At 48.5% G+C, this 20,672-nt stretch overlaps 1 protein-coding gene across 3 annotated transcripts in view; it reads left to right on the top strand.

Moving 5' to 3' along the window:
- ZC3H18 (zinc finger CCCH-type containing 18) overlaps positions 1 to 20,672 on the top strand; it is a 62,065-nt gene that overhangs the window by 8,230 nt on the left and 33,163 nt on the right. For 2 of the 3 annotated variants that reach the window (XM_045772659.2, XM_045772660.2), the window contains 4 exons: positions 10,028 to 10,112; positions 10,790 to 10,861; positions 19,685 to 19,833; positions 20,163 to 20,255. In XM_045772659.2, coding sequence (XP_045628615.1) covers positions 10,028 to 10,112; positions 10,790 to 10,861; positions 19,685 to 19,833; positions 20,163 to 20,255 — 399 coding nt within the window. The remainder of the gene's footprint in view (positions 1 to 10,027; positions 10,113 to 10,789; positions 10,862 to 19,684; positions 19,834 to 20,162; positions 20,256 to 20,672) is intronic. The other variant, XM_045772662.2, reaches the window with a different exon arrangement.

The following is a 20,672-nucleotide window of genomic DNA, read 5'->3' as shown; positions in this document are numbered from 1 at the left end:
GGGGACAGGACACATGAGGGCTGGGAAGTCAGGACTGTTCTGGGAGCAGCACTGTGGTAATTAGGGAGTGCCAAAAACCAAGAAGGAGAAATAGGCTAGATTCAGAAAACTTGGGTCTGCCTCTTGGTAGCTGGCAGAAGTTCCGTGGACCCTCCCCTGTCTGCTGCTGCTGGGTGGACTGTATTAAATTGCCTAACCCCGATTTTGTTTTCTTGAGTTCTAGGTTTGTGTAACAAGCAAAGAGATCATTTCTCCCTTTCTTTTTGCTATCTTTAAATAGTATTTGAGGTCACATTCAACTAAAACCATAGTGGATTTTCAGTTCCTGTTAGGTTCTTGAGACTGATGAGCTCCAGAAGCTTCCTTCAAGTTTTGTCTGTTCTTCCAGGTTATCTTTATCCCTGAGCCCATCCCCTGGTGAGGGTGCCAGCTGGGCCAAGCATCTTCGGAGGTGTTCCCTGAAAAGACACTTAGGAATGGATCATAGGGGGTTGTGCTGCCAAACACTTCAGCCTTTGCTCAAGCCATCACACTTTGTTATAATATATTTAAGTACTCTGACTTTCAGGTTACAGAGAAGGTAACACTAGCGTATCCTCTCAGACACGGATAGGTTGGGTTTTTATGATACATAATCCTGTTGAAAGGATTTTAATCATGATTTGTCTTTCTTTAAGTTTTTTATTTTAGTTCCAGGTTAGTTAACGTACAGTGTTGTACTAGTTTCAGGTGTACAGCATAGTGATTCAGGACTTCCATACGTCACCCAGTGCTCCTCAAGACAAGTGCACCCCTTCATCCCCATCCCCGGTTTCCCCCATCCCCCACCCTCCTCCTCTCTGGTGACCATCAGGGTGTTCTCTATAGTTATGAGTCTGTCTCTTGGTTGGTCTCTCTTTCTTTCTCCCTTTGCTCATTTGTTTTGTTTCCTAAATTCCACATATAAGTGAGATCATATGCTGTTTGTCTTTTTCTGACTGACTTATTTTGCTTTCTGCTATACTCTCCAGCTCCATCTATGTTGTTGCAAATAGCAAGATTTCATTCTTTTTTACGGTAGTATTCCATTGTGTGTCTACACCACATCTTTATCCATTCATTTATTGACGTACATTTGGGCTGTTTCCGTATCTTGGCTATCATAAATAATGTTGCAGTAAATATAGGGGTGCATGTATCCCTTTGAATTAGTATTTTGTGTTTTGGCGGTTAATGCCCAGTAGTGCAATTGCTGGGTCACAGGTTAGTTCTATTTTTAACCTTTTGAGGAACCTCCACACTGTTTTCCACAGTGGCTGCACCAGCTTGCGTTCCTACCAACAGTGCACGAGGGTTTCCCTTTCTCTGCATGCTCGCCAACACCTGTCGTTTCCTGACTTGCTAATTTTAGCCATTCCGACAGGTGTGAGGTGGTGTCTCACTGTGGATTTGATTTCTCTGATGCTGAGTGATACTGAGCATCTTTTCCTGTCTGTTGGCCATTTGGGTGTCCTTGGAGAAATGTCTCTTCATGTCTTCTGCCCATTTTTTAATTGGATTATTTGGTTTTTTGCTGTTGAGTTTTGTAAGTTCTTTATTTTAGATACTAACCCTTTTTTGGATATGTCATTGGCAAAAAATCTTCTCCTATTCCGTGGGTTGCCTTCTAGTTTTGTCGGCTGTTTCCTTTGCTCTGCAAAAGCTTTTTATCTTGACGAAGTCCCAGTAGTTCATTTTTGCTTCTGTTTCCCTTGCCTCTGGAGACGTGTAGAAAAACGTTACTACAACTGATGCCAGAGAAATTACTGCGTGTGCTCTCCTTTAAGGTTTTCATGCGTTTGGGTCTCACGTTTAGGTCTTTAATCCATTTTGAGTTTGTTTTTTGTATGTGGTATAAGAAAGTGGTCCACTTTCATTGTTTTGCATGTTACTGTCCAGTTTTCCCAACACCATGTGTTGAAGAGACCTTTTCCCCATTGCATATTCTTATCTCTTTAGTAATCATGTTTTTTTAAAGATTTATTTATGTGTTTGAGAGAGAGCGAGAGAGAGAGCGCGTGCGCATGCACACTTGTGGTGGGGGAGGGGCAGAGGTAGAGACAGTCCTCTGTAGACTCCCCACTGAGCGTGGAGCCCAACGTGGGGCTTGATCTCACAACCCAAGCTGAAATCAGCAGTCAGACACTCAACCAACTCTGCTACCCAGGCACTCCTTTTGAAATCATGATCTTTAAAAAGTTGAGTTTTGGTGGGGGGAAGCCTGAAGTCCTGCTGAGTAATGCTTTTACTCAGAGGAGTTGAGAGAGGAACAGAGCACACTGAGATAATCAGGGTTTTTTTTAAGTACGCCAGGGAAGGAGATGCTTCCTCTCTGGGAGTCATGACAGTGAAAGGTGTGTGGAATAGGTCTCAGAAATGTTTTGGGTTGGAGGAAGGAAAGAGGTTACTAGTGAAGTACTTAACCCTTGGTTCATGGTAAGCACCACACTTCTTAGTTGGCTGCTGGTACGTATGTGCTCAGTGCATTTCAAACCATGGGGGTGGGCCATGGCTGCACTTGGTAAATTTACAGGGATTTATTTATTTATTTATTTATTTATTTATTTAGAAAGATTTTATTTATTTATTTATTTGTTTGTTTTGAAAGATTTTATTTATTTATTTATTTGTTTGTTTTGAAAGATTTTATTTATTTATTTGACAGAGATAGAGACAGCCAGCGAGAGAGGGAACACAAGCAGGGGGAGTGGGAGAGGAAGAAGCAGGCTCATAGCGGAGGAGCCTGATGTGGGGCCCGATCCCAGAACACCGGGATCACGCCCTGAGCCGAAGGCAGACGCTTAACGACTGCACCACCCAGGCGCCCCAGTTTACAGGGTTTTAAACATTGCTTATCTAACTGTGGTTCACAAGAACAGAACTTTGTCAGGGGGCGGGTATGTGGTTACAAGCTTAGAATTTTAGATCTTTTATCTTCTGACAACGAAGTTGTTAATTTTGCTTGGTATTTTATTTAAAAGGGTGTTGTCAGAACATGATTATGCAGGTGTTCTTAGGTTTTCCAGCTATACGTCCCTTCCAGTTTCAGAAAATGTTCCTCTACCACAGGGTTACCAAAGGGAAGAGATGCCTTGTAACTCAAGTTTATCAGTTTGGGTGAAATTTTAGGCAAAAGAGGAAGTTATTGATTGAGATTGCCGGTGAATGTATTTTTTCAGTGTCACAGAGAGAAAAGCCATGGTTTTGTTCTGTCCCAAGAAAATGAGGAGGGGGCTCCCAATAACCAGGATGCTGTGGCCCAGGGGTCCCTGGCAGCCTGTTTCCCATTCAGAGACGATCAGTTGTGAGTTCTTGCTTCAACTGTTGAGTAAGTCTTAGGGGGAAATTCAGCTTCTTTCCTACCTTTCCATGGTCATATGACGTCAGGTGTCTCCCTCACAGGTCCTGGAGAACCTTGCTGTCCTCACACCAGCGGGCTTGCCACTACTTAGATGTAATGGTATGGGGACCTTGAGTTGAACTGAGCCAGCCCTGGAAAATGCCCGTTGTCTAGAGATTGGCTGGTTTCCCTAGAAAAAGCATGTGAAATACAAATCTAGTTGGGCTTTCTTGTTCCCTCAGATCCTACCATTGGTTGGCTGGTTGGTTGATTGGTTGGTTGGCTGGCGGGTTGGCTGGTTGGTTGGCTGGCTGGTTGGCTGGTTGGCTGGCTGGTTGGCTGGTTGGCTGGCTGGTTGGCTGGCTGGCTGGTTGGTTGGCTGGCTGGCTGGCTGGCTGGCTGGTTGGTTGGTTGGTTGGCTGGCTGACTGGCTGGCTTTGCCCTCCATTGCACCCTCTTATGAGGGGCCCCCAGCCTAGTTGGAAACAAAGCTGCTGATGAGACCTGAATACAGCTTCATTCAGCCATGCAGAACCAGTCTCCCCATGCCACAGATTGTGCCTCTTGGTCACAGTCCCAGTGGGCCCTGTGGCATGCCAGGGTCATTGTATTGTGCCAGGGATGTGATCAGGCAGAGCAGGACCCATACCCCCCTTGGAGACAAGCAGGCCTCAGCAAGGGGAGGGCGGGCACTGTGCATGGTGACTTGGACCTCACAGGAGCACAGCTGCCCTCCAGGGGCTTCTCTGCTGATTCCTGCTCTGGTCCCTGCCGGCTGCGGTCCCAGCTGCCCCCCACCCTTTTGCTGTCAGCTTCAGTGTCCCTTCCTTTATGGAGGCTCTGCCTCCTCCCCTGGCTCTCTCCTTCCTGGCTGAGGACTTTATTGTACTTGCACAGTCTAAATTAACTGGGCCATTCGTGTGTTTGCTCCTGTTGCTTCCCCCTTCCCCCACCTCTAAAAGTACAAGTTCCCTAAGTCCACAGCCTATTTGGCTGGGCCCATTGCAGGCAGCCAGTAACTGCCTTCTGAGCAGATAGGTGAAGCCCCCAGTGCTTTGGGGTACATTAATGAAATATACAGTGGCAGTGGGCGGAAGGAGAGTTTACCCTGGAGAGCCATTCATACAGACAGGGCAGTGTAAGTCCTGGGTGTGGGTGACAAGTGCCAGCCCTGAGCACGATTGGTGGGGCCCAGTGTGGATGTGCATCAGTTTGTACGGGAGCCTCCTCCCGTCCTCTATGCCCATCCCAGCCCTTCATCACTCCCTGACTGATCCCTGCTACAGTGTTGCCCCATGTCCCTGCCAAGCACACATTCCCGGATCTTTCCTTCCCAAGGTGCCCCGTTAGCGTTCCTGCACTGTATCGTCCTCCCTGTCCCAGGCCTGTGTCTGTGATGGAGAGGGAGCCAGAGGTATGGGCTTGGGTCTGGGAACAGCCTGCTCTCGCCAGTCCTTCGGCTTGGTTCCCCTTTAGTGAGTCCCTGCAAAGCAGCGCCTGACCTCATAGAAGGTGTGCATCCCAGAGGGCTTTCTCGCCTGCTGCTTTGAAGCCCACTCATGTCAAAAGTGAACTGCCTGGATGCTTTATGAGGAGGAGATGTGCAGTTCGGCTTACACCTCAAAAATATGCATTCACTGATGTCCCTGAGAGTTCCTGTGCCCAGCAGGCTCCCTGTTCAGAGTCTGTCCCTGCCCCATCCTCCCCGCACACCTGCTGCCTGCCTCCTCTCTACAGCCTCCCCGCCCTGATTTGCCAAAACAGCTGAGTGTAAGCATCTAAAAAGCCGAGTGCTTTTCACTTCTGTCATGATACGCTGTCCTGCCTTTTTTCTCCCTTTCAGATTTTGGGTCTTTGGGACAGGTGACCTGATATGCAGCGGGGTCACCCGCAACCTTCCCGACTTTTCTGCCCTCTTGGTAGTTTTCCTGATGGTGACATCAATTTGAGCAATAAACCCTTAAGATTCTTTTGTCTAAACCACACAATTTGTGACTAAGATCTTAAGTGTCCTTTACTTATGTTTGGTGTGCTGCCAAAATACCCTTCGGATACAAATACCTTTCTGGAAGTGCCGCTTTGCTGCCGTGGTGGGGGTTGGGTTTTGCACACAGCACGGGCCAACTACTTACGGCACCTTGGCTTGTTTGTGGAGTGGGGGCCGAGGGTCCCTGACATCCAAGCCCTGGGGAGCCTTAGTTAATCCATAGTCTCTCACCTGTTCTGGAAGCCGCACTTAAGACCAAACTCACCTGTGCCTTTGTTTCTGCCTCTGCATCTCTCAGAAGAGTGGGTGGAGCCGCCAAAACCAGCTCCTGCACCCACTGAGTCTTGCCAGAGCCACTCCTTCCATGGGGGTCTGAGGAGCATTGAGATGCATATTTGGGGGTCTTTGATTTTGCCTTTCCCAACTCAAGTCCCCCTGTCTCTGGTGTGTTCTTCCTTCCTTTTGCTCGTGTGTTTGGTTTGGTTTTCTACCTTCCTTGTCATTTATTTGGTCAATAGAATTTGGTTCTGTCCCTTTGGGAAAGGGTGGACTATGTGTTTTGTTCCAAACCTGCTTTCGATGACTCTCACACCAGTAGGATGGCCTCTCAGGGACAGCAGGACAGTGCAGCAGGACAGGAGAGGACAGGACAGCAGGAGCAGCCACAATCTGAGTAGACAGTCCACCCCACCCTTCCTTGGTCAGAAGTGATAGCTCAAGCCCACCCACATAAAAAGTACTTGGAAACATTTTCTTTGCAAGTGGTATTTTATATTTTCTCCTGTTCAGATCCACCTGTTCCTTCTATGTCTAGGCACCTCATATCTTCTACAAAAGGTCTCCCTTTGGCGCACTCCCTCTCATGGCTTACGGTCTCCACTCTGTAAGGGCCCCTCTCCTTCCAGGTCGTGCGTGTTGGTCATGTCTGCTCCTCTCCCAGTCACCTCACGTAGATGCTTAGTGGCCTTGCTGAAGCCCAGGAGGCAGCTGCCTGCAGAGAGTCTGTGCCACACCCGCCACCTGAAGGACTGCCGCCCCCCCACGTGCTTCAGCCTGTTCGGTCAGCACAGGCACGCGAGGGAGCATCGCCGCAGTCCTCACCCTGAGCAGGGGGCCCGGGAGCTCTGAGGACGGGCGGGTTTCCTCACTCGTCTGGTGGCAGACCTGGCCCCAGTTGACACCAGGCTGTTTGTCCTATATTTACTGCTTGTGGGGCTGGTCACGTGTCTCCCCACAGAAGGACGACTGTGTCCTTTTCAGGGTCCTGTTTCAGACCCTGCTTCTATTGCCTTTCTAAAACCAGAATGTTTCTGAATTCCCAAAACACGTGTGGCCCTAAGGGTTTTGGGTATTGTTACCCCCGTTTTGCAGATGCAGAAGCCAGGGTCTGCGGAGATCATGGTGGGCCCCGGGGGCAGCAGGGCGGCACCTCTGCTCAGGTGCACGTGCCTGTCTGCTTCCCCACATGGTGTCTTCACGTGGTAACTGCTGAGGCACCTTAGTGCAGGAGCTGCCGTCGTGGAAACAACTTCTTGTCAGAGAAGTAATATGCACACATTGTTTTTTGTTCTATTTGTTTTTTTTTTTAAAGGAAAATAAAAACCTGCATGGAGCGGCAAGTAAATCTAAGCCACGCTGCTTAGACATTCGTATTTGGAGACATTATCTCGGGGGTTCTTCTCCGTTATAATCCCGGCTACGTCCTGAGCACTCGCTGCTGGGGTTGTCTGTGACACAGCGCACGGAGCACCCTGAGCGCAGCCACCTGCTCTGCTCAAGGACTGCCCGGCTCAGAGTGGAGGCTCTTGTCCATGCTCACGCTGTCAGGCTTCAGGCCCAGGCCTTCCCCCCAGTCCTGTTTTGTAAAGCCATCAAAGTCTGGTATGCCCTGTGTGTGTGTTTCCCTGAGGAAGTGCTGAGGGGGGCATGCCAGCAGCCTGGTGTCCCTTCAACCTGCGAACTCCAGAGAGCCTTGCCCACCCCCTAGGTTGCATGCTGGGGCTGTGTCAGCCTGTCCTGGGTGGATGTCACGGAGAGTCTCATGGACACTCTCCCATGTATAGACCCAGCAGTTTGCTTCTGGCTGGACCACTAGGGCCTCTCCCTGTCCTCCGCTCTCTGCTGTCTCTGCGTGCAGCCATGTGGTCAGGTGATCTAAAAGAATCCACGTGCATTACACGCTCTCTGTGACAGCCACAAACAACAGAGCAATGTGAATTTGACTTTAGAGATCCCCTTTCTTGATCTGTGTTTGCATGAAACTCTGCAAGATTTAACAACTCATTTTAATTTTTCATCACTTGAAAGGCCATCATACTAAATGATTCGTTGAAAATTTCGGGATATTATATTGCTGAGTGATTTATTGTTCTTGTTTGTTTTTTAATTAAAGGGGAAACCATAAACCCAGCTTAGCACCAGGGACAGCCGTCAGTCTCCATCCTAGCAGGTGTGGGGGCTGGGGGGCAGCGGCCAGTGGGTGTTCTCCAGGTGGACGTTGTATCGCGGGTGCTTTATCCTGAGCTGCTAGGTCTGTTTACAGAGCATTTTCAGCAGCTGCACAGAACTCCTTTATATGGCTCACATGACTGCTCCCCAGTCTCAAGATGGGTGGGTGGTTCTCCTGTCAGCTCTGCCAAGTAGTAAAAGTCACAGCTTTGCAGAAGTACATCTTTACATCTGATCTGGTGCACTTACTGTGAGTCCTGACTGCGGACCTGCTCTCCTCATCTCAACTCCTGTGCGTTAATTTCCAAGTGAAGCAGAGAGATTTGAATGGGTTATAACCTTTCATGAGAGTTTGTTTTCCTAATGACAGTGACGAGTCCGCTCTGCATTTGAGCTCATGTAAACACCCCAGGAAGGTGTCAGTATAGTGATCATCACCATGAGGACAGTCGTAAGAAGAAGATGCTAAGGACAGAGGAGACCAGAGGAGAGCGGTGCTCTGTCCCTCGTATGAAGGAAACACATGTCCTCTGAGATCTAAGGAAATTGTCCTGCGGTTAGGAAGTGGGGAGGTGGTGCTGGTGCTCAAAGAGGACAGACTTCAGTTAGAGGATGAATACATTCTAGGGACCTAAAAAAGTCCTTGAATAAATTATTTAATCTTTTTCAAAGAAAATAAATTATTCTGTTGGTTCTTTTTTTTTTTTTTTTTTTTTATTCATTCGACAGAGATAGAGACAGCCAGCGAGAGAGGGAACACAAGCAGGGGGAGTGGGAGAGGAAGAAGCAGGCTCATAGCGGAGAGCCTGATGTGGGGCTCGATCCCATAATGCCGGGATCACGCCCTGAGCTGAAGGCAGACGCTTAACCGCTGTGCCACCCAGGCGCCCCTATTCTGTTGGTTCCTAAAGGATATTACTTCCCAGCATCTGTTCTTTTCAGTATGTAAAATGCTTCTCTTTTTTTTGAGACTTACTTATTAGAAAGAGTGCACTCGTGCACAGTGGGGAGAGGCAGAGGGAGAGGGAGGGTCTCAAGCAGACTCCACACTGAGCCCAGACCCCAACACGAGGCTCAGTCTCACGACCCTGAGACCATGACCTGAGCCGAAACAACAGTTGGACACTTAAACAACTGTGCTACCCAGCTGCGCCCCTAAAATGCTTTTCTAATAAGTAAATATTTTCAAGGCAGAAGTGATACAAATACCTAAGCTTTAAAAATAAGTCATTGTAAACCAGGGTTTGACTTCCATATTTTTTCATTCCACAAATGCTTACCATTGGTTACAAGCCCAACACTGTGCTTGGACATGACACAGTCCTGCCTGGTAGACCTCCCATGGTGGCCGTGACCCGTGCTGCCAGGACCCGTCACGAAGGGACCCGGGGGGGCCCTGAGGAAGGAGACTCACCTGCCATCTGAAAATGAGACGAGCCGCCTGTTAGCAGAAGCGGAGAAGGAAGAAGGCAGGCTGGGGTCAGAAAGGTCACTGCTCACCACAGAGGGTGTGTGGGCAGTCTGGAGAGAGTGGGGCCCCAGGTAGGAAGTGGCTCCCAGACCAGGTGGGACTGGGCAGTACTTTGGATGAGGGTGATGCTGCAGGAGAGGGGGAAATGCTCCAGTGACGCCCTACACCATGCCCTGTGTGACCCTTGGGTTGACTGCCCTGGAAGAGGCTAGGACACAGGGGCAATGAGAAGATCCTTCTTGCACCTCCCAACAGAGAGGTCAGCAGGGTGGCTGCATACTTGCTCTGGGCTGTGGGTGACCCCTGGGGTTGGAGTCTCCATGGAGGGACGGGGTGGGTGTCTCTGCAGGCTAGTGTTGACTGAGGCCCTAGGGTAGCAGTTATTTCGGTCTATAAATATTGTTTAAACATACAAAGTATTAAAAATCTAAAGTGTCACCATTTTCTGCCCAGCATTGCTGATGAAGGGAAACGTGGTGAAACCCTGCTTTGTACTTGCCTTACCTACTTCACAGGGTGTTTTTACTTGGTGTTCCTTTGTAATGCCTCGGTCTTGGAGGCAAGCTTCGACATAGCCCCATTGTTTTGGCCGAGGAACGTGAGGTTGGGAAAATGTACATGGATTGCCGAGCGGCCAAGACATGACTCTTGTGAAAATGTCCTTTCTGGTCTGGTGAAGCTGTGCCTAATGGTAGAAGCCCCTCCCACCTCCCCTTTCTTGTTAAGGTGATTCCCTCTTAAATCCTGTTGTCCTCTGTTTCAGGATGATGATCTGGAGGAGGGCGAAGTAAAGGACCCCAGTGACAGGAAGGTGAGGCCGCGTCCCACCTGCCGATTCTTCATGAAAGGTAATTGTCTGAGGGGCCTTGTGTGGCCTTGGCTTTTCCCGGGACTGTGGTGGTGGTTCCGCCCTGAACCTGTGCAAGGCTGTTCTTGGGGCCAGACCGTGACCATTAGTGGCGGTGGTGGCATCAATCCTTCGTGGGTCTTTGCCTCACTTGACTGACTTGGAGGGGGCCAGGCTCGCCATTTTCACACTTGTGGTTCCAGGCCCACCGGTTTCTGGCAGAACCATAGATTTAATGTAGACAGTATCGTTCCCTTTCCAAGGCTAGATGCCTCAGGTGCAGGTGCAGACATTTTCCCACCTCTGTAAGGAAAGTTGCCACTTTTTTGCTAAATGTATCGAAGTACACCGTTTATTTGGAATGGAGGGGCTCTGAATGCAGCAAGGCCTGCTCGCTCCTGGAAGGTGAATGGTGTGAGCCAAGTGGCTGTAACAGGCGGCAGAGTAACGGAACAGGGCTGACCCGGAAGGGGCAGCAGGACGCCCGGTCTGTAAGGGTTTCTGTGCCATGTGGCAGCAGTTCGGGCGTAGTCCTTGTAGTCCCACATTTTCCTTGGACAGGTAGGAAGATGTCTGTGTTTGTTCTAGTCTCACTCTGGCCCTGGGTGCCCTTGCTCGCCGGCCCAGCCTGCGCGTACGGTCTGAATTTCACAAGAGCTTCCTGTACTTCTTTTCCAGATGTTGTGACAGCATTATCCACTCCTCTTCCACCAATATCACATTCCATACCATTCAGAGGCCAGGTTAAAGGTACAAAGTATACGATATTCACTCTCTGCTCCGGAGGCCAGACTTCTTTCTCCTGGATCCAGAATTCTGATGTGAAGCCAGAAGGAAGGGGGAGGCTCTGAGGGGCAGAGAGCGGTCGTGGACCTCAGTTCTTAGAGGCACTTGATGAGGCTCACGGGAGCTTTGTGGATGGCACAGGGAGGGGGGTCAGTGTGGGACGGTAGAGCCCCATCTTCCCGAGAGGGCAAGCTCTGAAGGACCTTCTCCCTACACCCAGGATGACGTGGTGCAGAGGGTGCATGGGAGCCAAGGAGCCAGGCTCAGAACCCAGGTCAGCTCCCTCCTCAGGGCGCATGCTCCCGGCCTCTGCCATTTACGTGCGGACTGTGGTTTCTGCCAAGTGGAAACTCATTGGAGGTAGACATGCGTGTAGCCATGTGCATTCTGCCCTCTGGAGGGTGGCTGCCAGTTACATCGTGGGCAGCATGGTCACCCTGAGAATGCAGAGAAGTGTGTGGTATGTTTTAGGAAGTCAGCTCTTAACAGTTCTTTGAAAGTTTTGGTATTTGAGGGGTGCCTGGGTGGCTCAGTCGGTTATGCCTGACTCTCGATCTCAGCTCAGGTCTTGATCTCAGGGTCATGAGTTCAAAAGCCCACATGGGGCTCCACGCTGAGCATGGAAACTACTTTTAAAAAAGTTTTGGTATTTGAAATATTAATATTTCAGAGAATTTTAACTTAAGCAGAATACCTCTTTTCCATAATTACATGGGCATAAATGATGTCAATCCACCTCTGAAATTTCTAGATTAAAGAGGAGGAGACGAATACGTCCATGTGTGCATAGATGTATGTGCACTGTTGTCAGACTGTGGTTCAGAGTCCTGGCCGGCGGTCAGAACTGGCCAGGGGCCCCCCGGCAAGAGGCAGCGCCATCCATCTACGCCACAGAGGTCGCAGCCCAGGTGCGCGGGGTCACAGCACTGAAGTTATTTCCAGAATTTAGCAACAGAAGCACAGACAAGTGAAGTTGTTGCTGGGACTGCAGATCAGCATCCTCGGGATATGCCTCGTGGGCAAGGACTGGGCACCATCTCCATGGACCCCATGGTGCCCAGGGCCACATCACAGTGGAAGGGAGGTCCCTCCTGAGTCCAGTGAAATGCTCACCTTGGGTTTCAGGGATGAAAGTGGCCAGGGCTTTCTGCAGAGAAATCTGAGACTAGTGGCAACTGGCCTTCTTTGCAACTTGGTTGGGCATAATCTATGACTTGTTTCAGACTTTGCTTACCTTTTCTGCCCATACTTGTTTGTTTATTCTATGGAGTAGTGTGATACAGTACAAAAAGGAATGGGTGATTCTTTGGGTGTTCTAGAACATATCTCTTCTTAGTTAGAGTTTTTGGATGAAAATGTTTTTGCTTACCTTCAGTTTATAAGCGTGGTGTTAAATTGAGATGAGTCCATGTAAGTTCCCTTTATTAGCAACAGAAGTCACTTTTAAAGATAAAATGGAGTTTGTGGCATTTGACGAGATGTGGAGAAACTGAACTTTCACACACTGCTGGGGGGAGCGTGAAATGGTGCAGCTGCTGGAAGACGGTGTGGCGGCCCCGAGAACACAAAAGGGTAGAGCTCTCCGGTGACCCAATCAGTTCTGCTTCTAGGTGTCTCTCCATGAGAAATGAAAATGTACGTCCACACAAAAACTTGTACGTAAAAAGCAGTGTTCAAAATAGCGAACAGGCGCCAACAACCCAGATGTCCGTCATATCATAAAATGGTTACACACAGTGTGGTCTGTCCATGCAGTGGGATGTTATGCTTCCATGAAGCAAATAAGTGCTGACCCCACAGCACGGATGAACCTTGAGGACATTCTGCCGAGTAAAGAAGCCAGACACAAAAGGCCCCTTCTTGTGCATTTTCATCTATACAAACCATCCAGAATGGATCTATAGAGGAGGAGCTGGGTTATAGTCATTGTCTAGGCCTCGGAGCCTGGCGGGGAGGGATGGAGGGAGTGGAAGCAGGTGGTGGGGGTGGCAGCCGAGCAGTACGGGTCTTCCTTCTAAGAAAATGGTTGCGTACCTTCTGCGTACGTACTAAAACTCACTAAATTATACACTGTAGATTGGCATATTTTATGGTATGTGAATTATATCTTAATTTGAAAATTCTCCCTAAGAAAAGTTGTTAGTTATATTTCTATTAAAAGATTTCTGCAGATTAATCATTAATTGCCCAAATGGATACATTTGCATTTGTGACCACTGACAACAAAATGGTACTTAGAATATAAATGGAAACTTGTTTTTAAAGATTTTATTTATTTGCCAGAGAGAGAGAGTGCACACACAAGCAGGGGGAGCAGCAGAGGGAGAAGCAGGCTTCCCACTAAGCAGGGAGCCTGATGGGGGCTTGATCCTAGGACCTTGGGATCACAACCTGAGCTGAGGCAGACGCTTAACCGACTGAGTGACCCAGGAGCCCCCAAATGGAAACACTTTTAAGCACCAGTATTTTGTTTATGGCATATTTTTACCTCTAGTGTATTTATGTTGAATCATCAAGATATAAAGTGCTGTCTACAAAAGCATAAGTAACATTTTCTTTAAATTGTGTCTTGCTTTGGGTTTCTGATTGAGCCAGCTATCAATAGTGCCCACCCACTCTGTGGGCCAGACCTTGTCTCTGCTCCTTTCTGTTCGCCCTTTCTGTTCTCTCTCCCTCCGTCCCTGCCCCCCCACACACACACATACACACACACACACACACACACACACACACACACAATTTGGTAAAATAAGCCTAAGGTAAAATTTACTATCTTACCCATTTTTAAGTACACAGTTCATGGCATTGATTATATTCACTTTGTTGCCATCACCACCATCCGTCTCTAGAAGTCTTTCCCTCTTGTAAAACTGAAACTCTGTAGCCATTAAACAATCACTTCCCATTCCTCCCTCCCGCAGGCCCTGGCAACCACCATTCTGCTGCCCATGAGTTTAACTACTTTAGGTGCCCAGTCTGAGTGGAATGATACAATTCTTGGTTTTTTGTGACTGCCTTATTTCGCTCATCCTCGTATCCTGGAGGGTCATCTGTGTTTCAGCAGGTGTCAGAACTCTTCCTTTCGTAGGCTCGTGTTCCAGCGTGTGTGTACTGCATTTTGTTTATCCGTTCATCCAGCAACGGACACCTGGGTTGTTTCCTTTTTGCTACTGTGAATGATGCTGCTGTGAACATAGGTATGCAGATGTACCTTCAAGACCCTGCTTTCACATTTTGGGGGGGTGTGCCCAAAACTGGAATTGCTGGATCACACGGTGATTCTATTTTTAATTCCTTGAGGAGCCTTCATACCATTTTCCGCGGCAGCAGCACCATGTTGGATCCCCACCCGCAGTGCACAAGGACCCAGGGCCTCCTCACAAACACTTAGTATGTTCTTAATTTTTGATAGTAAGCATCCTAATGAGAAGTGGTATCTCATTGTGGTTTTGATTTGTTTCCATAATGATTAGTGATGGTGAGCATCTTTTCATGTGCCCATTGGCCATTTGAACAGTCTGTCTTCGTTGGAGAAATGTTCATTGCCCATTTTTGAATCCCTGCATTCCCCTTTATGTTAAAAGCAGCAGGTCTTCAAATGTGGTCTTCGGACCCTTAGGGGTTCTTAAAATTCTTTGAAGGGACCCTGAGGTCAAAACTACTTTTGTAGTCCTGAGCCTGCTAGTAGTTGGGTATTGACCAACACACACTCAGAGTTCAGTAATAGCAATTTCACTTAATGATGTCTCTAAGAGAGCAATATTATAAAATTATAATTAAATTTTACATTTGAGTACAGGTATTTTAAAAAATATATTGAGGTATATTATCCATGCCCTAAAATTCATCTATTTTAAGCATACAATTCAATGATTCTTATTAAATCGACCAAGTTGTGCGGCCGTCACCACAATCCAGTTGCAGAACGTGTCCGTCGCCCCAGGAAGACCCCGCGGTGCTGGTCTTTCCCACATCCAGCGTCACGAGATGCGAGCGCTCCCGGAGGCCCTCTGCCGCACAGGGAGGCGCCGGCAGCATCTCCGGGGGGGCGCGCAAGGTTTGCGCCTGAGTGGGGACCCCCAAAGCGACACAGCACAGTCTCCTCCGGGACGAAGTGAGCCCGCCGCCTCCAGGAGAACAGCTGACGGTATCTGTGCTCACGATGAGCTTTGGGCTCTCACGTGAAAGTCAGTATTTCAGAGGGCCTAAATCTGCACCTGCGGTGCTTAATGACTTTTCCAAGTGACCATCGCGTGGCGTACAGAAGCACACCTGCGTAGAAGGTCCACTCGCAGTTCGAGGCGGAGCAATGGGCCTCCGTGGGACAGTCGGAAATGTTCAGCACCGGGGTTACAGGCCCCTCACGGCAGCTAACGGCCGAGAAGCCTTGCCTGACAAGGTCCGGGTGGCGTCAGGAACACGCAGGAGGCTGCGGAGGCTGCGGAGGCTGCGGAGTCCCCTCCCCCACCCAGCTGCTGGGGACGAGGCTGGCTTCCTTCACCTACTTCGCAGACAGGCTGTCCCGGCCAACAGAGTGCAGAAGCCGACAAGGGAGAGCCACCGTCTGCTGTGTTCCTGTCAGCTTGAAAGAGGTTTGCAAAAAGGAAGAGAATGCTGCTCGTGTCATTAATATTTTTAAAAGTTAGTTTTCATGAAACATTTATGTTAATATATAGTTACCATAAGTTACACGTGGCATATACTACGTAAGTTTTTTCAGCCTTAATTTCTATAGTAAATACCAATAGACACGATCCATTTATGATTCTTTGGGCTCCTAAGACCTAAAAGTTAAAGAACTTCTGGTTTCAAATCTACATTATTTATAAAGCAGCAGCCCAGATGTTATTTTAATAACATAATATCATAATAATCAGCTAGCACAATGAAGGTATTGCTTTGAGAAGTTAAAATCTCAGATACCACGAGAGGTGACTGGTTGTCAGTGAAATGGGAAAGGAAGGTACTCCTGAGTTCTTTATGTTCTGTCGTTAAAAACTTGGCACGTGATGGTCCCTGGGACCCGATGCCCATTAGGATACATGTTTATAGGTTCTAGGTTTGTCCTTAATATTGAATGATTAGATTTTTGCATATTCTGCCTTCCATTCAATGGTAACTTCTTAAAACCATGAAGCACTTTAAACCTCTTTATTTTTACAATCCCCGTATTTATTTTCTGTTCTGAGTTATTCCACTCTGTCTTATTTAGAAATAACGCCGTGGCAGGATGCCTCGTAGACACAGTGAGTGCAGCCCATCAGTGCTGGTGCTGCACCCGTGCTGGTAACCAGTCAGACCGACAGTGCGAAGTTTCAGACTCTAGTCGTGTTTCTGGACGCGGCACGCGCACATGCTCTCGAGCATGCCCGCAGACATGCTTTTCTCCTGACATCTCACGCTGCAGGAGAGACGGGTTGGGTCCTTGGATCAGTCTGGTGTGTGGTGTTGAGCGGTGGGTTACTGCCACGGGAGACAGTGGTGTCCCATCGTCCCTGGGTTCAGTTCCTCTGATTGCTGCGGAAGGACCTGAATAGGTCTTCTGCAAAGGTCGTGTCTGTCTCACTGGTCGTGGGTGTGTTGGTACTGCACACAGGTTCTTTTTCATAGATCTGTGACCTAGTGAAGAGAAGCAAGCATCAACACATGGTGTAATAGAAGCAGGGGAGACATGGGGGGAGACACACAGACTGACCCATCCCCAGCACATTGGTAACTACCTCTGGTAGAGGGCCCTGGAAGCTCGGGGACCTCACGGAATACCTTTTAGAGTGCTTGGATGTATTTTTATCTGTTACTTTTATTTCATACCTATAAACGTTTCGTATTTATCGACAGTGCCTGCACAGGGATATATAATGATAAAAAATATAGTAGTTACTAATATGCGCACCATTCAGTTAAGAACTAGAACGTTATCGATGCCTTCTTGCCTTCGAAGCCGTATATACGCCAACATGAAGAATCTTGTCGCCTATCCTGCCGCCGTGACCATGCTTCCATTTCTCCTTGTTCCCTGCTGCCTAGTGTTCAGGTCCCTACATGGAGTCCTCGCATCATTGGAAGCCTATTTCTTCACCCGGTCGGAGTCACAGTCACAAGATTTTTGCTTCCATTTTCTAGAGAATATTTTTCCCTAAACAAAATGCTTTTTTAAATTATAAAAGTAGTACATACTGACAGAGAGTCAGGACAGTAAAAGATAAAAGTCTTCTGCCATCCAAGAATTTGGGGTATTTCTTTCCAAGGCTTTTTTCTACATAGATAAAAATTCACTTTTAAAAATGCTGTGGATGGTTGGCCCAGTCGGTGGAGAGTGCAAATCCTGATCTTGGGGTTGTGAGTTCGAGTCCCACATCAAGTGTAGAGATGACTTAATAAAATCTTTTAAAAAATCAAAAGGCTACTGGGAGTGGACAGCTCCTATGCTCCCTCCTCACCTGCGTGTGCTAGCTGTCTGTCCTGGTGGTAGGTACTTGTAGACCTCCCTCCTTCTGCCTGGAGCAGCCTTCTCTTCGTGTTTGGTGGCCAGCAGTGAAGACATGTCCAGCCAGGATCTTTGCACACCCAGGCACAGACACCCACCAGAGTCTCAGAGGGGCATAGGCCGCTGCTCTTGCCTCTGCCATTCCTGACTGATTTCTTCCATTCCTCTTTCCTCCCCTGCCTGTGGGAGCAAGAAGAGATCTTTCTTGTCAGTGGGCTCATTGGGTGATGTTTTTGGTTTTGTTTTGAAAATATTTTACATATTGGGGCGCCTGGGTGGCGTCCGACTCTTGGTTTCGGCTCACGTCATGATCTCAGGGTCGTGAGATCAAGCCCCTCGCCGGGCTCCACCCTCAGCGCGGAGTCTGCTTGGGCTTCTTTCCTCTTCCCTCTCCCTCCCCCCCCCCCCGCTCCTCCCCCTGCTACATGCTCACTCGCTCTCGCTGTCTCTCTAAAATAAAATCATTTTAAAAATATTTCATGTAAATAAAAGAACAGAGATTACCAAATACCCGTTTATCCACCACCCAGGTATATGTTTTAGGTTATAAAAGTTATGGAAACCTGGGGCTTAAGTTATTAATACTTTCCTGTACTTGCAGATTCTGCAGAAAGCCTCCGTTAGTCTTTTACCTGCACAGCAGTGAGGGTACCGTGCAAGCTCTGTGACAGACGGGAAAGGGCTGGACGGTATTTGGAATCCTTTATTTAGTTGCAGGACTCCATACAGGGTCTGTTTTCTCTAAAGCTCTCTGAGAGACTGGGGTCTGAACTCCTCATAGTATAATATTTCCCAATCTCTGACTTCTGTGTGATCTCTCAAACACTCTTAAGGATTTTAAAAGTTATTAATTTTTGCATTTCCAAAGAGAATTAATTTTAAGCATACTTTATTTTGCATTTAATTCAGACGAGTATGTCGTTAGGTTGGTTTTAATACAAGCTTAAATATTCATGATGTCTGAAAGGTAAATTTAGCTTTTTCCTAAATACTAAATGATTATTTCCCTTTATGTTATACAAGGAAAAATGTGTTTTGTTGATAGAAACAGTCAAGTGGAATATTACATTTAGAAGGGAATATGTATTAAAAGATAATTTAAAATTTAACTACAAGTTAACTCATTGCAAATGTTTTTAAAACTGTTTAGATATTTATGCCATATTTATTTTTGCACTTATGTAGATATTACATTTTAAAAAATTAAATTTTTATTTTTATTCATGTGTTTTATTTATTTTTTAAAAATAATCTCTACTCCCAACATGGGGCTCAGACTCACGACCCAGAGATCAAGAGTCACACGCTCCACCAACTGAGCCAGGTGCCCCCCCGCCATGTTAAATTTTTTAAAAGTGATTCACTTAACTGATTAAATTAAAACTTGGACTTCTTGCCTTCTGCTCTGAAAAGTCAAGTGGTTTCCTTGAATGATCTTGGTGTTCTGTTATGGAGTAGTTCTGGAAGATGACATTTTTTATTGGTTTTTGTAAAGTATGAGCACCCAGGGTGTGACAGTCCTCTCTGTCTTGTCTCTCTCACACATTTTGAAGCGCGGAAATATCCTGGAATAGTTTGTGAGACTTTTGGTGGGAGAAACTCAGGTTTACAGAGCTGGTAGAGACGCCCTGAGACAGACTGGCAGAATTCTCGCAGTGATCGCAGTGTTTGGAGTCAGGATAAGGGTCTTGCATGCGCACCTCTGAACCCTTCGGGGGGTACAGTGTCACCTGAGTGGGAGACCGCCTCGCAGAGCAGGGGGCGGCCTGGGATTGTCTGGGAAGCTCTGGAACTTCGCTCTTTTTAGGGGGAGATAAACTCTTCCCAGAGTGAGTTAGGAATGGGGGCCACGTTTCCTTGACCCCACGTCCCCAGCCCCTTCCGGGAGCCCTTAGGATGTACTGCTCCCGGGAAGCTCCTCAGCCCGGGCATGGCCTGAGACCTTCCAGGCCTGCATGCCAGGAACTTGAGCGGGAGGGGGGGGGGCACCAGCGGGGGTGGTGGCTGTGCTCAGTTCAGCCGTGAGGACCGAGCCCGGGTGGCCCAGCTCTGAGCTCTGAGTCTGCCGCTGCAGCCGCCTGCCTTGGGACCTGTCTGTGCTCAGATGCACACAGCTAATGAGGTGGCAAGGGCTGCAGCAGGAGCCCTGGAGCTCGCGTGGGGCCCCTCGCAGGCCCTCTGTGGAGCCGCCGCTCCTGGCACTGCCCCCAGGCTGCCGCTGCAGGCAGAGCGGGCAGAAAGCTGACCCCATGCACTCTGGTTCTCTTCTCCCCTTTCTGACCTGGCTTTTGTCTCCATAGGGAACTGCACGTGGGGAATGAACTGTAGGTTTATACACCCTGGAGTCAACGACAAGGGCAACTATTCCTTAATCACCAAAGCCGAACCTTTCCCGCCTAATGGTGCCCCGCCTCTTGGACCTCACCCACTGATGCCTGCCAACCCATGGGTGCGTGAACACCTCTTTTCTTTAATTGCTAGCAGATGGGACATCTAAGCTCTCTGAATCTTCAGCTTACAGCACATTAATACACCTTGTGTAAAAGGCGCTTCTGTGATGTCACACAGTCACTGAGTCGCCTTCCAGATGCTTCCGCTTCTCCGTGTGGAGGTAATCCTAGATTCAGGCAGGGCAGTGGGTCAGGGGCCAGACTAAGGCTTGGAGAGCGGGGGGCGTGCAGTCAGCTAACGCTCTCGCCAGGGTTTTTGCTCCCATTTCTTTATCAATTTTAAAGTTTTACTTGCTTTCTCAACTTTTCCCTTCTCATTTTTTAATAGGGTGGGCCAGTAGTTGATGAAATTTTGCCTCCACCCCCTCCAGAGCCCCCCACAGAGAGTGCCTGGGAACGAGGACTCCGACACGCAAAGGAGGTAACCAGACAGCCCGAGAAGAAAATGCTAGCAGCGGGCAGTCCTTGAGCAAAAGTAGCATTTCTTTAATTCAGAGACAAGGATTGAAAACCCAGGAAGGTCTCTGAGGGGTATATTTCTGTGATTTCTCTGAAGAGTTACGAATGGAAACTGATGTCTGTCCATCTGTCTGAGGTGGGCAAGGTCACAGCAAGGTCTGCTGCCTTCCTGTGGCTTGGGCAGCAGCAGACCACGCCCCAGCTGGCGCGGTTGCCCCCGGCCGCCCAGCCTGCAGGCGCCCAGAGCCACTCCCCAGAGACTTAGCACAGGGTGGCCCATGCCTGTGGAGGAGCCACCCTCTCCTGAGACTGCCGCGGCGCTCACGCACAGCCCCCCCCCACTCCCGCTCCCTCGCTCCGGGCCCTACCGTGGCCCGAG

Source organism: Ursus americanus, chromosome 21, assembly GCF_024610735.1.
Source record: "Ursus americanus isolate L20-20 chromosome 21, mUrsAme1.1.p, whole genome shotgun sequence".
In the NCBI taxonomy this organism is placed as follows: domain Eukaryota; kingdom Metazoa; phylum Chordata; class Mammalia; order Carnivora; family Ursidae; genus Ursus; species Ursus americanus.
The sequence above is the reverse complement of the archived record's forward strand: the minus strand, read 5'-3'. Positions and strand labels throughout refer to the sequence as shown.